Consider the following 17,364-nt stretch of genomic DNA (forward strand, 5'->3'; position numbering starts at 1 on the left):
GAAATCTTAACACTTGGTCTAATGATCTGGCCGTGTGTATCCATTTGTAGCGTTTGAAAGGTTATTCACTGATTCTGCTCCATGGCAACTTTGAAGACTTACGAACTTAGATGCACTCACATTGCCTGTGGTTCTCTGAGATTCTGTTGTTTCTGTTAAGGCATTTCTCCTAATACGAATGGCTGGAGGAAAATAGACCTTCTTTTTCTTCTTCTTTTGCTTCTTGTCTGTAAGAAGAAAGTTTTAAGTTCTGTTTGTATCTTATACAGGTTTTGTGGTTGTTAATGTCCACTAAAATCCTGAGTTGTTCCCAGAACCCTCCAGTGGCTAATTACGTAGTCTGTACCTGAGAGATGATGTGTCAGATTGCCAAGACCACTGGGCCCATTGCATTTGGAGCTGTTTTTAACAGTTACCTTCCTGTGTACCTTCTAGCAAAAAAATAGTATGTATAAAGGGAGGAGTCATAAACAAAGTTGCAGTGCTCCAAAGGTAGAGATTGTCAGAGTACTTAATACCTGCATTTTACAATCTGCTTTCACAGAAACAAGGTTATCAATATCATAGCCACTTTGCTTGCTCATATTTAGTAAATAGTTTGGTAAAATGTGTTTATTAAAGATGTGCAAAAATAGCCCTTATCTTGCTCAGCACCCCATGCCACATTGTAGGTTTTACCGCTGTGCTACAAAATAGCCCTATCTTAGTCCAACTTGGTCTTGACTGAGGCCCTCGGGATACATTGTAGTTTTTAATTGCTATGGGCTATAGTAATTATTTTGCAAGTCAGACCTGAATCATTTGGTAGGCAAATTTTTTTCTTGATTTGGGTTTATTGATGAGTCTAATGACACATTTATCTAAAACTATCAGTTTTATAAGACTTGGCTGCTCAATAGAGCCATGTAGAGATTTAAAAACCAACATTCATATTGAACTGGTCTGGGATACAGCCTTGAGGTGGACTTTTTTCTTCAAATCTCCTTGTGGAATGCTTGAGAACCACTGGCCTGAAGGCCTTCCTAATCTAGAGCTTGGTTTTTCCAAGAGACCTAGGTTGGGTTGGGTTGGGTTGGCTTTCTTGAGACAGTCTTGTTTTTGAACCTGGGGTGATCTGGAACCTCTTTCAAGATAACTTTTGATAATTATTCAGCAAATGACTTTATTTTTGTCTCTCTGAAATGTCAATTCTGCTGTAACTATAAAATTAAAAGTAGTTTATTTTTCAGAATTAAATGCTCAAAATGTGCATAATAGTTTTGAGTCATTTTTCTATCCTAAAAATGAGAAGACCACTTTGACAGTTGTAAGAGTTGATTTTTTTTTAAGTCTTTAAAACATTAGGTGGTCTAAAAAGGTCTTCTGCAAGGAATGTATTATTTGGGCAATACAAAAACACTCATGTAACCTAAATTACTGTGTATAACGCTCAAGGGATTGGAATTGTAACTGAACAGATAGTTCTCGAAAGAAATACAGAGGGCCAAGAAGTGAGGGGTGGGGGGAAGGCTGCAAAGGGGGTATCTGGGGGGGAGTGTTAATAGCACACATGTGATATGAGGTAGAAATGATTACAAGGCTCTAGGCTGCAAGGGGAGAACTGGGGGAGGGGGTAATAGGACACATGTGCTACGAGGTGGAAATGATTACAAGGCTCTAAACAGTAGAGCTCATTATTTTGTTCTAAGGGTTTATTTGTTTTTGCTTCATGTGCACGAGTATTTGCCTGCAAGTATGTATATGCATGGCTGGTACAGAGGGAAGGCGTTGGATCCGCTGAAACTGTAGTCATAGACAGTTGGGAAATGCCATGTGGGTGCCGGGACCCAAAATGTGCCTCAGCTGCAAAGAGAGCAAGTGCTTTTAACCACGGAGACATTTCTCCAGCCCCAAGCACGGAGACGTTTCTCCAGCCCCAAGCTTTAAGTTGCAGGGTTGTCACTCAATGTTTTCCTGACTTGAAAACTACAGCAAAAAGTCTTTCTGGCTCTCCTGGAGGAAAGCTAATGGACAGGCGAGAAGTGTAGCAGAATTGCCTGCTGCTTTTGGTTTTGAACCCCTCGTATTCTTAGGGATGTGCCTTTTTTCCAGATGTTAAACATGCGAAGCTATCTGAGCAAGTCTATTCTCTACAGCTGAGGTCAGCATCCAATCATCAATTTCGTTTTCATTCATAATGGAAGTACCATTTTCATTTTCCTTCATTGTAGATGTCCACCGTTGTGCGGTTGGGAACAAAATCAGTCTTCATTCTCCCTGTGTGACCTTGGGCTTCGCCAAAGGAGCCTCTCATGTGACCGGACAAGAGAATGCCAATGTCACCATTCAAGTTCTAAATGTTTTCTCTAGAGAGTTAGGTAGTGAATGGTCTTGACTTGGAGGGTCACGTGGCCTGTGCCACAGCCACTCTGTCACTGATAGCATAAAAACACAGGCATATGTAATACATGAATGAGCAGGGCTGTGTTTTCTGTAAGATCATATCGCATGGGAGTGGAATTCATGTGAGGCAATGATATGAAATGCTACTGTTCTTTTGAGTTTTTCCGATTATTGAAAAGTATAAAACTCATTGTTATCTCTGGGTCCCCCAATGATTGGATGCTGACCTCTGCTCACCTCTCCATTAGCTTTCCTCCAGGAGAGCCAGAAAGACTTTTTGTTGTAGTTTTTTGTTTGTTTGTTTGTTTGAGATAGGGTCTCACTATGTGGCTCTGGCTGTCTTAGAACTTACTATGTAGACCAGGCTGGCCTCAAACTCATTGAGATCTTCCTGCCTCTGCCTCCTGCGTGCTGGGATTAAAGGCATGCACCACTATGCCCTACTTAGAAAGATCTTTTGACCACAGGATATGGAGGTCAGTGGTCCCCAGTTTAATTTACCCCCTACCTTGAATCATAAGCTAATTCACATATTAGCAATTTATATTTATCTATATGTTGATAGTCAAAAGCATAAATTTTAAAGGATGACAACACTGAATATAAACAGAATTTTTAATATTTGCTTCCTTAGTGGGAGTGGATGTTTGGAGACCACCAGTTGCTTTGCTAGCTATAGTTCAAGAACTAGAAACCATGGTCTAGAACCCACATTATAGCCACATTTTAACATGCAAGCTTTTGGCTAGGTCGGAATAAGTGCCTGGATGGAGTCAGGAGACAAGTGAACCCCTGCTGTGAACTACATGAATGAGTGGGCTCCTGAACTCTGCTTCATCCATGGCGATGGATGTGGTTGGGCCTCGCCAGGGAAGCACAGAGAGCAGCCAGGTAGTCAGGGACCACGTATGTGTGCGCAGTGCATTTCACCAGGTTCCTCCAGGTCTCTACAAACAGCTTTCAGCAGAGGAGAGAACCCACGGCATCCTGGCTGCTCAAACACTGTTTCTTACCCAGTGAAGCCTCCAGAAAACAGGTTGTAGCCAGTGCTGGAATGCTTCTTAGCCCTACCGTGTCCCTTTGCTTTCCTCTCCTCCCGTCTCACCTTCTGCACCTACCTTTCCACACAGTCTAATGGTTCCGCGTTGATATTCAACCCAGAGAACCCCACAGTACTGCACATTCGCTAGACGCTGTTCTATCATCCCGTCAGTCTGTCTGTCCTCTTCATCCCAGCCTCACAGCTGCTTCCCACCGTCCCATCTGCCCAAATGACTTTTTCACTGGGAGTTCCAGACTGGATTCAGACAAGAGTTCCCTTCATGTCTCATGGCATCCTTACTTTAAGCAGAGTTTGGGGGCCAGTCTAACGTGACATAGGGATTGAGGGTGAGGTGGATGCCTGGGCTATTTGCCCATGAAGCATAGGTCAGAGATTAGGCTGCACATCCACATCTCAGAAACACTCAGAAAACATCCCTAGTTTTGTTTTTTTTTTTTTTTTTTTCAGAGAAGACAACAATTGCTAGTTTTTGTTTGTTTGTTTTTTGAGCTGAAGACCAAACCCAAGGCCTTGTGGCTGCTAGGCAAGTGCTCTGCCACTGAGCTAAATCCCCAACCCAATTGCTGTTTTTTAACATCAAATTCAGCTGAGGAAGGAGAGATGAAATTATATTCACTTTCTTTCTGTTTAAGAATGTAAGGAGTTTATTATTATTTTAAAATTTATGTAATTTTGTAAGTTTGAATGTTTTGCCTGCATGTACTTCTAATGCTTGAGTGCTTGGTCGCCATGGAGATGAGAAGAGGGCACTGGTCCCCTGGAGCTGGAGTTGGGATGCTTGTGAGCCATCTTGTGGGTGCAGGGAATTGAACCCAGGTCCTCTGCAAGAGCAATGAGTGCTTTAAACCACTGAGCCATCTGTCCAGTCCCAGCATGCAGGAATTAAATGCCTTTTTACACAGTGTTTCTGGATCAGGTGTGGTGGCTCCTGCCTATACTCTTAACACTCAGGAAATTCAGACAGGAAGACCCTGAGTTCACTACCACACTAGACTCCACAGTAAGATCCCGTCTCAAAAATAGATTATGTAGGATTTTTTTTTATCATGAAGAAGATTCAAGATCTCTTGAACATTATCCCAAGTGAAAGGAAGAATTGATAGTGTTCTAACAAACTCCACCCAAAGTGAGTAATTGTGTTTGGTGGGATGCTGAACACCAGTGAGCACTGTCCTACACTTTCCTTTGATGACCAGTCCCCGAGGAACCCCTTATTTAGATATCACTCCTACTATAAGGCAGCAGGAAGTTCTACATTACCGCGTTTGGCGAGTTCCTGTTTACGGAGAATTTCGGACGGTGAATCCTCGGTCATAAGAAGACGCAGTCTTTCGATGCCCCCCTGCAGCCAGGCACTAATGGTCTCGATTCTAAAACCCCTGTACTGCAGCTTCTCTATTAGAGTCTTGATTTCTTGCAAAGTACCTTCTCCAACGTTCATCATTTCCTTAAAGGAATGGCATGGGTGGGGGGGGGATATGATTATAAATTACAATAAAGTGACTAACATTCTGAGTGGATTCTTTCCAAAATAATGTTATGTATAAAAAATTGTTATTAGTCATGCGAAGTAACTTTTAGGACTATGCAGAGGCTAGATTCAAAGCAACCTGCCTGATTCCTCCCCTACCTAAAGGAGGAGGAGAAGGAGGTGCTGGACAGCTAATAAATACAGAGGGAGCCTGGAGCTGTCAGCATAGACTTCAAAACAGCTGTTGTATGTGAGCTTGCAAAGACAAAGAAAAAAGAGAACACAAGGAGAGGAAAGAGGGAAGGAGGGAGGGAGGGAGAGAGGGAGAGAGGGAGGGAGAGAGAGGGACTGTTTATCTGGTTGTATAAGAAGATAGTTTCTGAAAGACTGAGATTTTATAGTGACATTTGGCACAATGGATGTGATGGTAACACCACCCCATCATCCTTCCATAGTCTCAAAATTCTGTCCACATGTGCAGGAGTACATACCAGTGCATGCACATACGAACACACACACACACACACACACACACACACACACACACACACACACACACACTGGTAGGTGAACTCCTTTGGAAATATGATCCACAAAACAGTACAAGAAGAACCCTCACCTTAATTATGATCTGAAATTGTACCAGGAAATCTGAATAGTGTTCTGAAATATTTAAAATATAATGGTTACTAAAACAACATTAGTATTTTAATAATTAAAAGTTTAAAGATTATTTTTATCTAAATGTTTCTACTTCCAGAATGATGGGGGGAAGGGAGAGAGAGGAAGGAGAAGGAGAAGGGGAAATTCCACCTTTACTTGACCTCATGGCCAACCTCATATTGAAAGAAAACTATATTCCAGAACATAGGAAGACTTTAGCTCAAGGGCCAGTGTAGTGCCCTGGAACTCCCAAGTTGGGTAACTGCCGCCCTGCTTGCGGACCTTGACCTTGATGTCCTCCCTATGCTGATTCCCTGCCGGTCTCCACCCTCCTGAATGCTAGTTCTTTGTTTGTGTATCCTGCATTTGGTGTAAACAGCTTAGATGCAAGAATGTAGAACTTCTGCCCTCTGGGGTTCCTCCATTGTGCTGTAAGCCTGTATTTAAGGTTCCCTCCCTTCTAAAATAAATGGCATTCGGCATCCCCTGGCATGAATGACCCGCTGTCTTTTGTCTCTGTTTTTCGATCCACAGCCCCTCGCTCAGACATGGTAAACAGGTGGTGGTAGCATGGGCACTACCGCAACAGGTCAGAACACTAAAAAACACAAGGTAGCGAGTGAAAAACTTGAGTAGAGGTACAGCAGATCACAAACTCCACACAGGACCTGCTTGTACAGGCCTCTTGCATCTCGGTGCTGACATCCTCCCCTTGTTCTAGAATTAGTTACTTTAACCCAAGAGTCACATGGGACTACTACTCTGACTACCAAGGCTGGGTCATGACAATACCAGGAGCCTCCGCTCAGTCTCCTGCAATGCTTTTCTTGAAGCCCAGCAGTTATGTGTGGAGACCATGAGGAGGTGTTCTGGCCAACGGTTTCCCCAAGGCACATCTGAGAGCCACATCAGCTTTGAGCATAGGAACCGGTCTTTAGACAGTTCCAGATCCCAGATCCTGAATGTTCACAGAACAGTTAGGTTTTCTCCAAGCTCTAATCACATCACCACTTCATGAGAAAAGTAAATTCTTTGCCTTAAGCTGTTATCGTTGTGATATTTGTTGGGTTTTTATTTGTTTTTTTTTTTTTTTTAAGATTTTTATTCTTTTTATTTATGTGTGTATGTATGCCTGTATGAGTGAAAGTCACATGTATTCAGGTGCCCATGGAGGCCAGGAGAGGGCATTGGATCCCTTGCAGCTGGAGTTACAGGCAGCTGTGAGCTGCCTGATGTGGGTGCTAGGAACTGAACTCCGGTCCTCTAAAAGAACAGCAAGTGCTCTTTGATATTCATTATGCCAAAATTGTTCATTGGCTCAAGATAGTCCAAGAGAGATGATTTTCAGGCAGCCAAGAGCCACACGAACTAATGACCATCACAGAGAAAGGCAGACCCAAACCGCAATGCCATACCATCCTATGCTAATGCAAAGGCTAAATGTTAATGCTTTTAATGCCCTCAACTTTTTAAGTGTCGGCAAAGAGCCAGAGCAACAGGACCTCTTTCACATCACTAGTTGGATGAGACATTTGAACAACATGTTGGCGAACTAGCCGTTTCTTAAAAAGCTCTCAGATAATAACCATGCATCCCAGCCATTCCGCTCCTGAGTATCACCCAAGAACCAAATAAATACAATCCAGAAAAAAACACTTGCAAACAGATGTCACTAGCTGCTTCTCTTATGATAAACAAAGAACAAGGCAAATGTCCCTCAGCTGGTGAGGTGGTTTGAATGTCATTGGCCCCCATAAGCTCATGGGGAGTGGCACTATTAGGAGATGTGGCTTTGTTGGGGTAGGTGTGGCTTTGTTGGAGGCAGTGTGTTACTGTAGCGTTGGGCCTTGGGGTTTCATATATGTTCAAGCCACACCCAGTGTCTCAGACCACTTCCTATTACCTGTGTGATGTAAGAATTCTCAGCTCCTTCTCCAGTACCATGTCTGCCTGCATGCTGTCATGCTTACTGCCATGACGACAATGAACTAAATCTCTGAACTGTAAGCTAGCCACCCCAATGAATAGTTTGCCTTTATACACATGGTCATGGTGTCTTTTCATAGCTGGTAAAGAGATAAGTATGTACAGCTGATACCACTGTATTGCACCAGGGGGAGGCAACTTGTGGCTCCAGACAGAACAGAGATGATTTTTTGCGGGGAGTGGGTTGGGGTTGTTTTGAGACAGGTTAAAACACTAGTCCAGGATGACATGGAACTTCCTATGTAGCCCAAGCTGGTCTTTAACCCACATCAGTTCCTGTTTCAGCCTTCTAAGTGTTGGGTTTACAGGTATGAGTGGCTGCCCACCCCCACCCCACGCACATACCTGTTGTGGATATCGCTCTATATAAATAAAATGCTGATTGGCCAGTAGCCAGGCAGGAAGTATAGGCAGGACAAACAGAGAAGAGAATTCTGGGAACAGGAAGGCTGAGTCAGAGAGTCTCTGCCAGCTGCCACCATAACAAACAACATGTAAAGATACTGGTAAGCCACAAGCCATGTGGCAACTTACAGATTAATAAGTAAAAATGGGTTAATTTAAGATGTAATAACTAGATAGCTAGAAGCCTGAGCCATTAGGCCAAACCGTTTAAATAATATAAGAGTCTGCGTGTTTATTTTATAAGTGGGCTGCGGGACTGCCAGGGCTTGGCGGGAGCTAAAGAGAAACTCTCCAGCTACACACCTGGCTTCATGAAGAAAACTTAAAAATCCATTTTGCAGAGGTAGAGAAGCCAGGAACAAAAGTGTGCATATCGTGTCATTTCTTTGTGTTAACTGTTAGTGTTAGAAAGCAGGTTGGTAGTGTCCAGACACTGGAAGTGGATGAAAGACCAGCTGGAAGGGACTGGAGGCAGTGGTCACTTTTGTAACCAAAAGACCGACAGAAAGATCTTCAGGAAGGAGGCTGTTTAGGCCTACAGTTTCACAGTGTCTCCATTCCCTGTGGTGCAATGCAGTAGTTGTCTGTGCTGATGGGACTGTGTGTGGAGATGTCATGTTTACTGGTAGCTCAGGAAACAGGATGCAGGCTGCCCTCAGAGACGGTTATCACCTGTAAAGGCCTGTTCCTTCCTAAAGACTAATTCCATCAGCCAGGCCTCACCCCCAAAGGGTTCCACAACCTTCCCTATAGCTCCACAAACTCAAAACAGGAGCCTGGGAAGGACATTTCAAATGTAAGCTATGACAAGAAAGACAGTGATGAACATGTTCTACATTTTACTGTGGTGGCAATGGCAGCCAGGGTCCATAGAATCCTTGAGATTCGTTGACCTTAAAGTAGACGCGTTTTATTATATGCAAATGAATAAAAACGGATTTAAATAAGAATAGAATTATAGAGGAAGAGTGATGCATTACTTACTGTGCTGAACTATCAGTTGCCAAGACAGATCACCCAAGTTCTGCACTGTTGTCTTTTGCTTTTCCCTGAACATTTCGGTTTGTTTCTTCAGGTAGGCAAGACACTGGAAATGAAAAGTACATGACAGCTGTCAGCTCACTGTACACTGAGTTAGGGAAAGGGCCATGCCGGCATAATCAAACATGTAGCAATGCTTCACGATGCCACTGATTATTCAACTGTGTCTCCCTCCATTCAGGGGAGAAGATGAAGGGAAGGGTCCTGCTTTCTTACAATTCCAGCAGCCAAAGAAATGCACATGGTGCTCTGAATAAGGCTGGGCACAGTAAGAACTTAAAAGACCTTCTGCCCAAATGCTTCGTGTCCACCAGTAAATGTTCCTTGCACAAACTGTAGTAATAGAAAAGTCTCATCCTTTTAGTAAATGTTGGATATTATCTCTGTGGGAGGAAAGACTAGTGGGACACTTCCATGGGTGGCTAAAATTCCTCCCGAGTTTGTGTCAAAGGCTAGCTGCACGATGTTGTGTTGAGTGTATGAGGAATACAGAGGAACCAAAGTTTTCAGAGTACACACATCCTTCTGGAAAACACCAGCCCTTAATCTGTTTAGTTCTCCCAGATGAAGCCTGTGAGACTAGTGGGATAACTCATTTAGCAGACGCAAATAAATCATGCAGAGACAGAAAGGGATTTCCTTAATGCTGTCGGGCTAGTCAATGGCCAGGCTACGTCCCTCATCAGGATCCTACTGAAGGAATGTTTTCATTCTTCTCTAGCTATTAACAGTTCTTGAAACAAACAAACAAACAAACAAAACCAGAATCTTTTTTTTTTTTTTTTTTTTTGCCTAAAAGGTACATAATGTACTACCTGACTTTTGAAGTTCTTATGAGCACTGAATGAAACCAAGACCCACAACTCTTGGGACATCAGTGCAGACCTTAACTTTGAAGTTATTACAGTTTAGTGGAAGGAAATGTTTACAAAGAAGAAACATTCACTCTGTGAGACACTAAGGACAGTGTCTCCAATGAGTGACAGACTCTAACTCACTTGTTTTAGACAAAGGAATATTATATAAATCTCTGTGATTACTGTCTTGTAAGAGATTATGAAATATAGAAATTATGTATTTTTTATGTATGATAAAGACTGTTGGGTTTAGTAGGTTTAACCCTTGAACATACCATTCTAAAGTTAGAAAGAATAAATCTTAAGTATACACAGGTAAGCCTTACTCTTTTGAGAGATAAGCCCCAAAATGAGTGTTCATAAATTGAGATTGTAACTTTAGGAGTTAAGTGAGCAGACTTATTTGCTGCACAATTATCAGTTGAAGTGGTTTCATACAACTTCATTTCTTAACTAGGCAAAGAAAACTTGAACACGAATTTTACACATGAAGATGTCTGAGTAGCCAACCAGACAGGAACAGGTGTTTCTTTAGATGACCAAGGGACTCAGATCTGTGGACAGCAGTGCTCACACCCACCAGCACATCTGAACTGAAAGACGACAAGTGGATGGATGTGAGGACACACTTTTCTGCAAACGGCTCTTGAGGCCAAAGAGACTCATCTTTTCTCAGGCCTACCCACCACCTCACTAACATGCCTTGAGGCCATTTAAAGCTATGCTCTCAACCAGCTGTCCTTTCATGTGCTCAGCCTGTGTAAGTTTAACCTGCATTGAAAAGAACAAATTCTCTGTGCCTTGGACTTCCGGTGAAATCAGCTTTTACAACCCAAGGTAAATTCATAGCTCTGATCTTAAATTATGAACTCTTCCATGCCTTCGACCTAGAATAATGTATGTGTGTGTGTGTGTGTGTGTGTGTGTGTGTGTGTGTGTGTGTGTGTGTTGTGGTAATTGTTTTCTGAAAGCAGCTAACAGATTCAAAGAAGCCTTAAACTAAACAAATACCTCATAAATGTTGGGAGCAACATGTGGATATAGGTTAATAACACCTCTTAGAGGTTTTGACTGCTATTCTGGGTCAGTAAAGCAACTTTATCTCATGTAAAATTCTGTTAAGGATTCCTGTAAAGGATTCCTTCATCTCTTTCCCAGATTATGTTTTCTGTGCTGTTCAATAAATATACAGTGAGCTCTTTGTTAGGGACAGGCACAGCCACAGACTAGACAGAAACACAACAGACAGGCAACGGGGACACATCAGGCGCACACAATAGACTGGCTAGAGACAGGATACAGACAGTTGGAAGACAGGGTGAGAAGAGTGGAGGATCCAAAACTGGGCTTGCTCATGGTCAAACTAATCCCAAAGGCAGTCTGTGTTTTCATTCTGTATTGTGACATTGATGGAGGTGAAGTTGTGAGTGTTGGGGCTCTCACACATTGCTGGTGGGATGGGCATTCAGTGCAATGCCTTTGGGAGTCTGGCGCTCTGCAGGACTATAGAAGATGCACCCCCTGAGGACTTTGCAGTTTTAGTTAGGATATATACCCAACAGAAATATGTCTGTCTATCAAAATAATTATACTCGAATGGGCTTATGAGCAGGGCTAGTAGTAGTCAAAAGAAATTCTTCAAAAACCCCACTAATAGTACTGTTAGAATAAATACTAGTCAGATGGTGGAACATTATACAGGATGGAAAATAAAGAATTACACTCAATGGGGATGAACCTCAGGGAGAGGAGATTGAGCAAAAATCATGTATACCCATCATTCTTCACATGTTTGAAGCCAGGCAAAATGAGTTTCTGGTGTTAGGATTTGGTGATATTCTTGTGGGGAGAAGTGTGAGTGGCTGGAGAGATGTGGAAGACTGGACCCTTCTAAAGCTTGTTTGTAAGAGTTATTCTTGTCTTTTCTTACGTAAGTACTGCTGGTCCAGGCAAGCAATCAAAACCATTAGGAAAAGCTCTTGAACTTACTTCTTTTAATTTTTGGTTTTCCAGGATGAGAAGGGTCGCCTTTTGGTCATTTACGTAGATTTCATTTTCTAAGTTCTTCAGAAATTCAAAATGCTCTTTGATTTTTCTACTTTCAAACTCTCGTAAATGTTTTAATTCTTGCTTCAAATTTTCCTGCCCAAACATAAAAGCCATAGTTATCTCCTGGGGGTCAAGGGGCTGGACACCAGCATTAGGCTGCCTAGTCACCTGGTTCTGCATTCATCCCTGAGCCATCCAGCTGACCGTGACAATCTTCCAGTAGAAAATCCCAAAAGCTGCTTTTTAAGAACTTATTTGTGGGGTCTGGTAAGATCGGGTGTGGCCCTTAAGTGAAACATCCTACACACTAACAAAACTTCACAAAATAGCACATGCTTTGATACTTGAATAATTGCCTGGTCAAAATGAGGAGCAGGGGGAGGGATTCATTGAGATTTTAAAGGAAGATTGAATGTTCCTAGAAGGGGAAGGTATTTACTCTATGGATATTTACGTACCTGCTTATTTATCTACTGTCTGTTTGAGGCAGGTTGTCAAGTAGCCCAGGCTGGCTCCAGGACTCACTCTGTAGCTGACGATGATTCTGGACTTCTAATATTCCTGTCTGCACTTCTCAAGTACTAGCATTACAACTGAGGGCCACCAAGATCAGTCTATGCAGTGTTGAGGACTGAACCTAGGGCCTCACACATTTTAGGCACACACTCTTCCAACACATCTATATCATCAATCCTGATTCTTCTTTTCAGAAAGTTGTTTATTGGATAATTTTTCTTGCAGATTCTCTATGCAATTATTAATTATTATAGCATTATAAACCTTGTGGTCTTTATCCATCATATTCCTCACCAGGAGCATCTTATTAGGAAAAAGGATTTGTGTGTGTTTGTGTGTGTGTGTGTGTGTGTGTGTATACATGTGCTTGTGTGCATTACAATTCCTTGTAATTTTCTCATCCATATTTCTTCTTACCCACAGCATATCAGAATCATGTTTGATATCCAGATATGTAGAATAGGATAAATCCATGTTCAGTTAACCAAATCCATATAAAGTTATAATGAGATTATATATTGTGTATTTTGAAATAAGTAAGCATTTCTTTGCTTGCTGCTCTATTCTGTCTCCCACAATCTTGACCTCCTCCTCCTCCTCCTCAAGGAGCACAGTCCAATCCTCACCCTGTAAAAGAGAGCATGTAGGTCTCCTCACAGGTCAATGTTTTTTTCTACCATTATACTTGAATTGGTTCCAGATGCCCCCACTCTCTTAATCTTGTGTTAATCTGATGGAACTGAAAGCTATTCTATTTAGAAGATGTGCAAAACTTACTTCCGGGTGTTTCTCTGAGTGTGGTTTCAGAAATGATTCAATCATGAGGATGCTCACTTAACAAATTCAGTGCACCGATGGATTAAAATTGTATACAGAGAATTCGGAGGTGATGGGACTATGGACAGTGAGTGAGGCCTGGGTGGAAGAAGTGGATTTCTAGGTGTGTGCTTTTGAATGGTGTAGCTTGGTCTCGGGTCCCACCTTCCCATCACTCTTCTCTGCCCCCTGGTGTCCATGAAGTGAAGACTTTTCTCAATCTTGCCTTTGGTGTTGAAAGCTCAGAACCAAGAGGAGCCAGCCAAATAAATTTTCCCTCCATTAAGGTGGTTTTCTCAGGTCTATATCACAGTAGTGAAAAACTGCCCCCAATATATATATATATATATATTACAATTTTAAACACCAATGTTGGTAGAATAACTTGAATAACAGTCAATTTCATGAAAACCGAGTATCGTTTGCTTAACCACTATTTCAATGTAAAGAAGAAGGAGGAGGTGGAGGCTCTGGGTGGTAGCATCCTTTTATCCTGGCACTCTAGAGGCTAGAGCAGGAAATTCATAAATTTAAGTCGAGGATTGACTGCACAGAAAAACCCCTGTCTAAGAAAACCAAGGCCTGGGGAGTAGTTCCAGCAGTACAGCTTATAAAGACCTGGAATAGCACAAAACAGAAGATCACAACGATTCTTTACCGTGTTGTCTGTGTATCTGATGATATCCTTTCTAAAACGGAAAATGAAGTTGCTCAATAAACTCTCCTCTTGCTTCTTTGCTAGAGAGAGAGAGAGAGAGAGAGAGAGAGAGAGAGAGAGAGAGAATGCATAACTGTCCACAAAGTTGTTTAGTTTAAAAAACATTCATCAATGTAAGCCATGCATAGTTTTAACAGTCACAGTGTGATAAACTATTACCACATTAAAAGGCAGCCAGCTGCTCCCCAGTGCATCTACCCCTGTGTCTGGTTATTCAAAATTGACCGTGTTATCTGTTTGTTTCTTTTAGGTTTGTTTTATTTATGCACGTGTGTGAGAGACAGAGGGCATATGCGTATATGTGTGTACTCAACAGTATATGGAGGTCAGATGATGGCATCAGAGCTGAGTTTCTGGGGTTTGAGGTTTTTCATAGGTGCCGTGATCCGAACTCTGGTCCTTGTGACTATGTACCAAGTGCCTTTAACCACTGAGCCATCTCTCCGGCCCCCTCAGTCACATTTTAAGAGAAGTCCTTTTAGTTGTCTTCTGCTTAGCTCAAATTTCTGAAATTATATGCTAATAAGGCTGTGATTATTTTCAGACATTTTCTATTCACTTCTTAGCACAGCATAGGGAGATTTAATATATTTACTCCTGACCACACGTTCTCTAGCCCCACCCACATCTATATTTCTTCCTTTCAAGCTCCCCGTCAAGTTGAGGTTCTTGTTTCAATGAATTTTCACTATTTGGATCATCACAGTGTAAGGATTGGTCACCCTAGTGAGTCAAATGACACCATGTTTCATGTCAATATCATGAATGTACACCAAGGTCTACAACACAGTTGTAAGATATGTTTAATTATTACCTCGAATGGAGAAAGCTGTCTATCCATTCTAAGTGTCTGTTATGGCTTATGAATGGTTAAGCTTCCTCAGTGAAAGATTTCCCTCTGGGTGGAACAATGCAATGTGGTGGGGAACAAATCTTTTTTTTTTTAATTTAGACTTATTATTATTAGTTTTAGTTTTCAGTTTTGTGTATGTCTGTGTATGCATTTGTATTCTGAGACCAGAAGAAGGCATTGGTTTCCCTGGAGCTGGAATGACAGGACTTGTGAGTCATGTGATGTGGTTCACATGATGTGGGTGCCAAGACTCAAACCTGGGGCCTTTTTGAGAGTAGTCCATGCTCCTAACCACTAAGCCAGTTCTCCAGCCCTAAACAAATCTCCTCAGAAGACAATTTCAGGTGAAGAATTTCGGTCACTATGGTGGGTTATTTCTAGACCACCGTTGATAAAAAGTCCTTTACTGTTATTTCTGTGACTTGGTATCTATCTTTCTGATGACTTTTTATGAAAATCAGCGTTTTAGTCCTAAAATTGGCACAACTGGCTGGCTGCACTCCTCTGGCCAGACAGGGAAGGGACACTGTACAGCGCTCTCTTCTGCCCTCAGCCATATTGGATTCCCCAAGTTTGGAAGCCCCTGTCCCATTTCTTTGCCAGAATCAAGGGGCAGTAGTTACTCAGCTCTGACTCGGAGGAGGAGGAGCTTGCCCTGGGAGCCCAGTGGCTGCGTTGGTTAGCCTTTCTGTGGCTGTTCCTCCACAGCCCTGAGATCCAGATTGCAATGCCTACAATCTACGCTCTGTCTGTAGAGCGCGCTTTGGCCTCTGTGATAGCCTTTTCTGTGGGCTCTTCTGTTCACCATCCCCTATCCAGTCCTTCTTCCCCCCCCAATCTTCTGATATGGATTATCAGATAACGGGTAAGTAGACAGTCAACAGATGAGGGAATCTCTTCCTCGCTGGTGTCCCTCTTCCTGTGGAGCTACAACTTTACAAGCGTGCTTTTACACACATTGGTGTCAGGTTTCGGGATGGAGCTAAGATGTACACATGTGTTTGGCTCTGCATTTCACTATCACCCTTGGTCCTGTGTGGGACACTGCCTGTGCCGTCCATCTTGTCTTGGCAGGCAGTGTGCCTTCACTCTGGCATTTCTTCTTCCTTGCCGCCGTCCCCTCCCACCCCCTCTTTCCTTTGTAAGAGATTCAGAGCGTGTGAAGTGTTGCTCACGTGTCTACTGACTGTTTTCTTCACCCTCTGCTCTGTACTGAGAGGGGACGTGGAAAGACGTGGAGCGAAGTGCCTACAAAGCCAGGGAAAAGCATCAAGTGAAGGCCTACCTGAGCTGATCAGATGAAAATCTGACAAGAATAAAATCAACTCAGAAATGGCCGACAGACTGACTTCCCAGGCTCTTCGTATTATATTTACATATTCCTGAAATTTTAACTTCTTGGAAATAATCACTATTCATTTTAAAATATTTATTTGCTTCACAGTTTATCTTATTAATACAAGCTGTGGTAACTCCATATTTTTATCATTATCTACTAGCTGCTCACTCCACTCCTACCCCAGAAAATTGTTTTTTGTTTGTTTATGTATATAGTATTCTGCCTGCAGGCCAGAAGAGGGCACCTCATTATAGATGGTTGTGAGCCACCATGTGGTTGCTGGGAATTGAACTCAGGACCTCTGGAAGAGCAGCCAGTGTAGAGCTGTTAACCTCTGAGCCACCTCTCCAGCTCCAGAAGATGGTTCTTTTATTGTTCCCGTTCTGGTCCTTTCTTTGACTTTGGGTTCTGGCCTTCTGATTCCCACAGTTCCCCCATCATCTAGAAGACATGGCATCTGAAAGGGGTAACTGCTTAAAGACCTATGCAGAGTTCTGGGATAACGGCCCTCCACTTCTGGCATGAAGGCCGAAGTCAAACATTCTGGACAAGGTTAGGTTCAAGGTTAGGTGGCCACATCAAATTTTTGTGGTGGAAACAATTGCTTTTCTTTGAACACACATGGTTATCTGCACACATTGTGCAATATGTTGTGCTGCGTGATGGGATGTAAAAGATGCATACTTACCGACATGATTCATATCTCTGAAAGCTCCATTTGTGGTAAGTCTTATTTATCTTTGTCTTAGGGGTAGGTTTGTGGGGGCGGCTATCTACTTGGCGGGAGGAGGAAAAGGAAGAGGGAAGGGGAGAAGAGAGGGGAGGGGAGGGGAGGGGAAAGGGAAGAGGCAAGGATGTGTGTGGGGGGGGACTGAGTGGAAGAAAGAACTTGGTGTGGAAAAGAGAGAAGCTAGAAAGCAGACTAAATAGGATAGGAAAACAGATGCGCTTCTTGGGCGTGTGATGGAGCTTCACCCGCTTAGTGCTGGCGGAGCAGAGGGCATGGGAGTTGGTTACCAAAGTCTCATACACACCTGAGATATCACTGTGGAGGGACTTCAGGTCCCTGTTCTTCTCCTTGTACTCCTCTTCCGCTACCTGAAGCTGTGGGAGGCTGTCCCCAAGTTCCTCTTCCTTTTCTTTGTTAATCTGCGCTTCCTTCATAATCAGATCCTTTAAATGAAGTGAAGCTGATTGAGGAAAGC

The 17,364-nt window shown here is 42.7% G+C and overlaps 1 protein-coding gene across 1 annotated transcript in view; it reads right to left on the bottom strand.

Annotated features, from left to right (window-relative positions):
- Positions 1 to 18: 18 nt before the first annotated feature.
- The window catches only part of Ccdc175 (coiled-coil domain containing 175), a 63,838-nt gene continuing 46,492 nt past the window's right edge, over positions 19 to 17,364 (bottom strand). The window contains exons 14-20 of the mRNA XM_036205630.1: positions 17,194 to 17,332; positions 13,908 to 13,987; positions 11,858 to 12,010; positions 8,955 to 9,057; positions 5,536 to 5,579; positions 4,706 to 4,892; positions 19 to 227 (exon numbers count right to left, since the gene is read on the bottom strand). Of these exons, the coding sequence (XP_036061523.1) occupies positions 19 to 227; positions 4,706 to 4,892; positions 5,536 to 5,579; positions 8,955 to 9,057; positions 11,858 to 12,010; positions 13,908 to 13,987; positions 17,194 to 17,332 (915 nt within the window). The remainder of the gene's footprint in view (positions 228 to 4,705; positions 4,893 to 5,535; positions 5,580 to 8,954; positions 9,058 to 11,857; positions 12,011 to 13,907; positions 13,988 to 17,193; positions 17,333 to 17,364) is intronic.

This window comes from Onychomys torridus, chromosome 14 (genome assembly GCF_903995425.1).
Source record: "Onychomys torridus chromosome 14, mOncTor1.1, whole genome shotgun sequence".
In the NCBI taxonomy this organism is placed as follows: domain Eukaryota; kingdom Metazoa; phylum Chordata; class Mammalia; order Rodentia; family Cricetidae; genus Onychomys; species Onychomys torridus.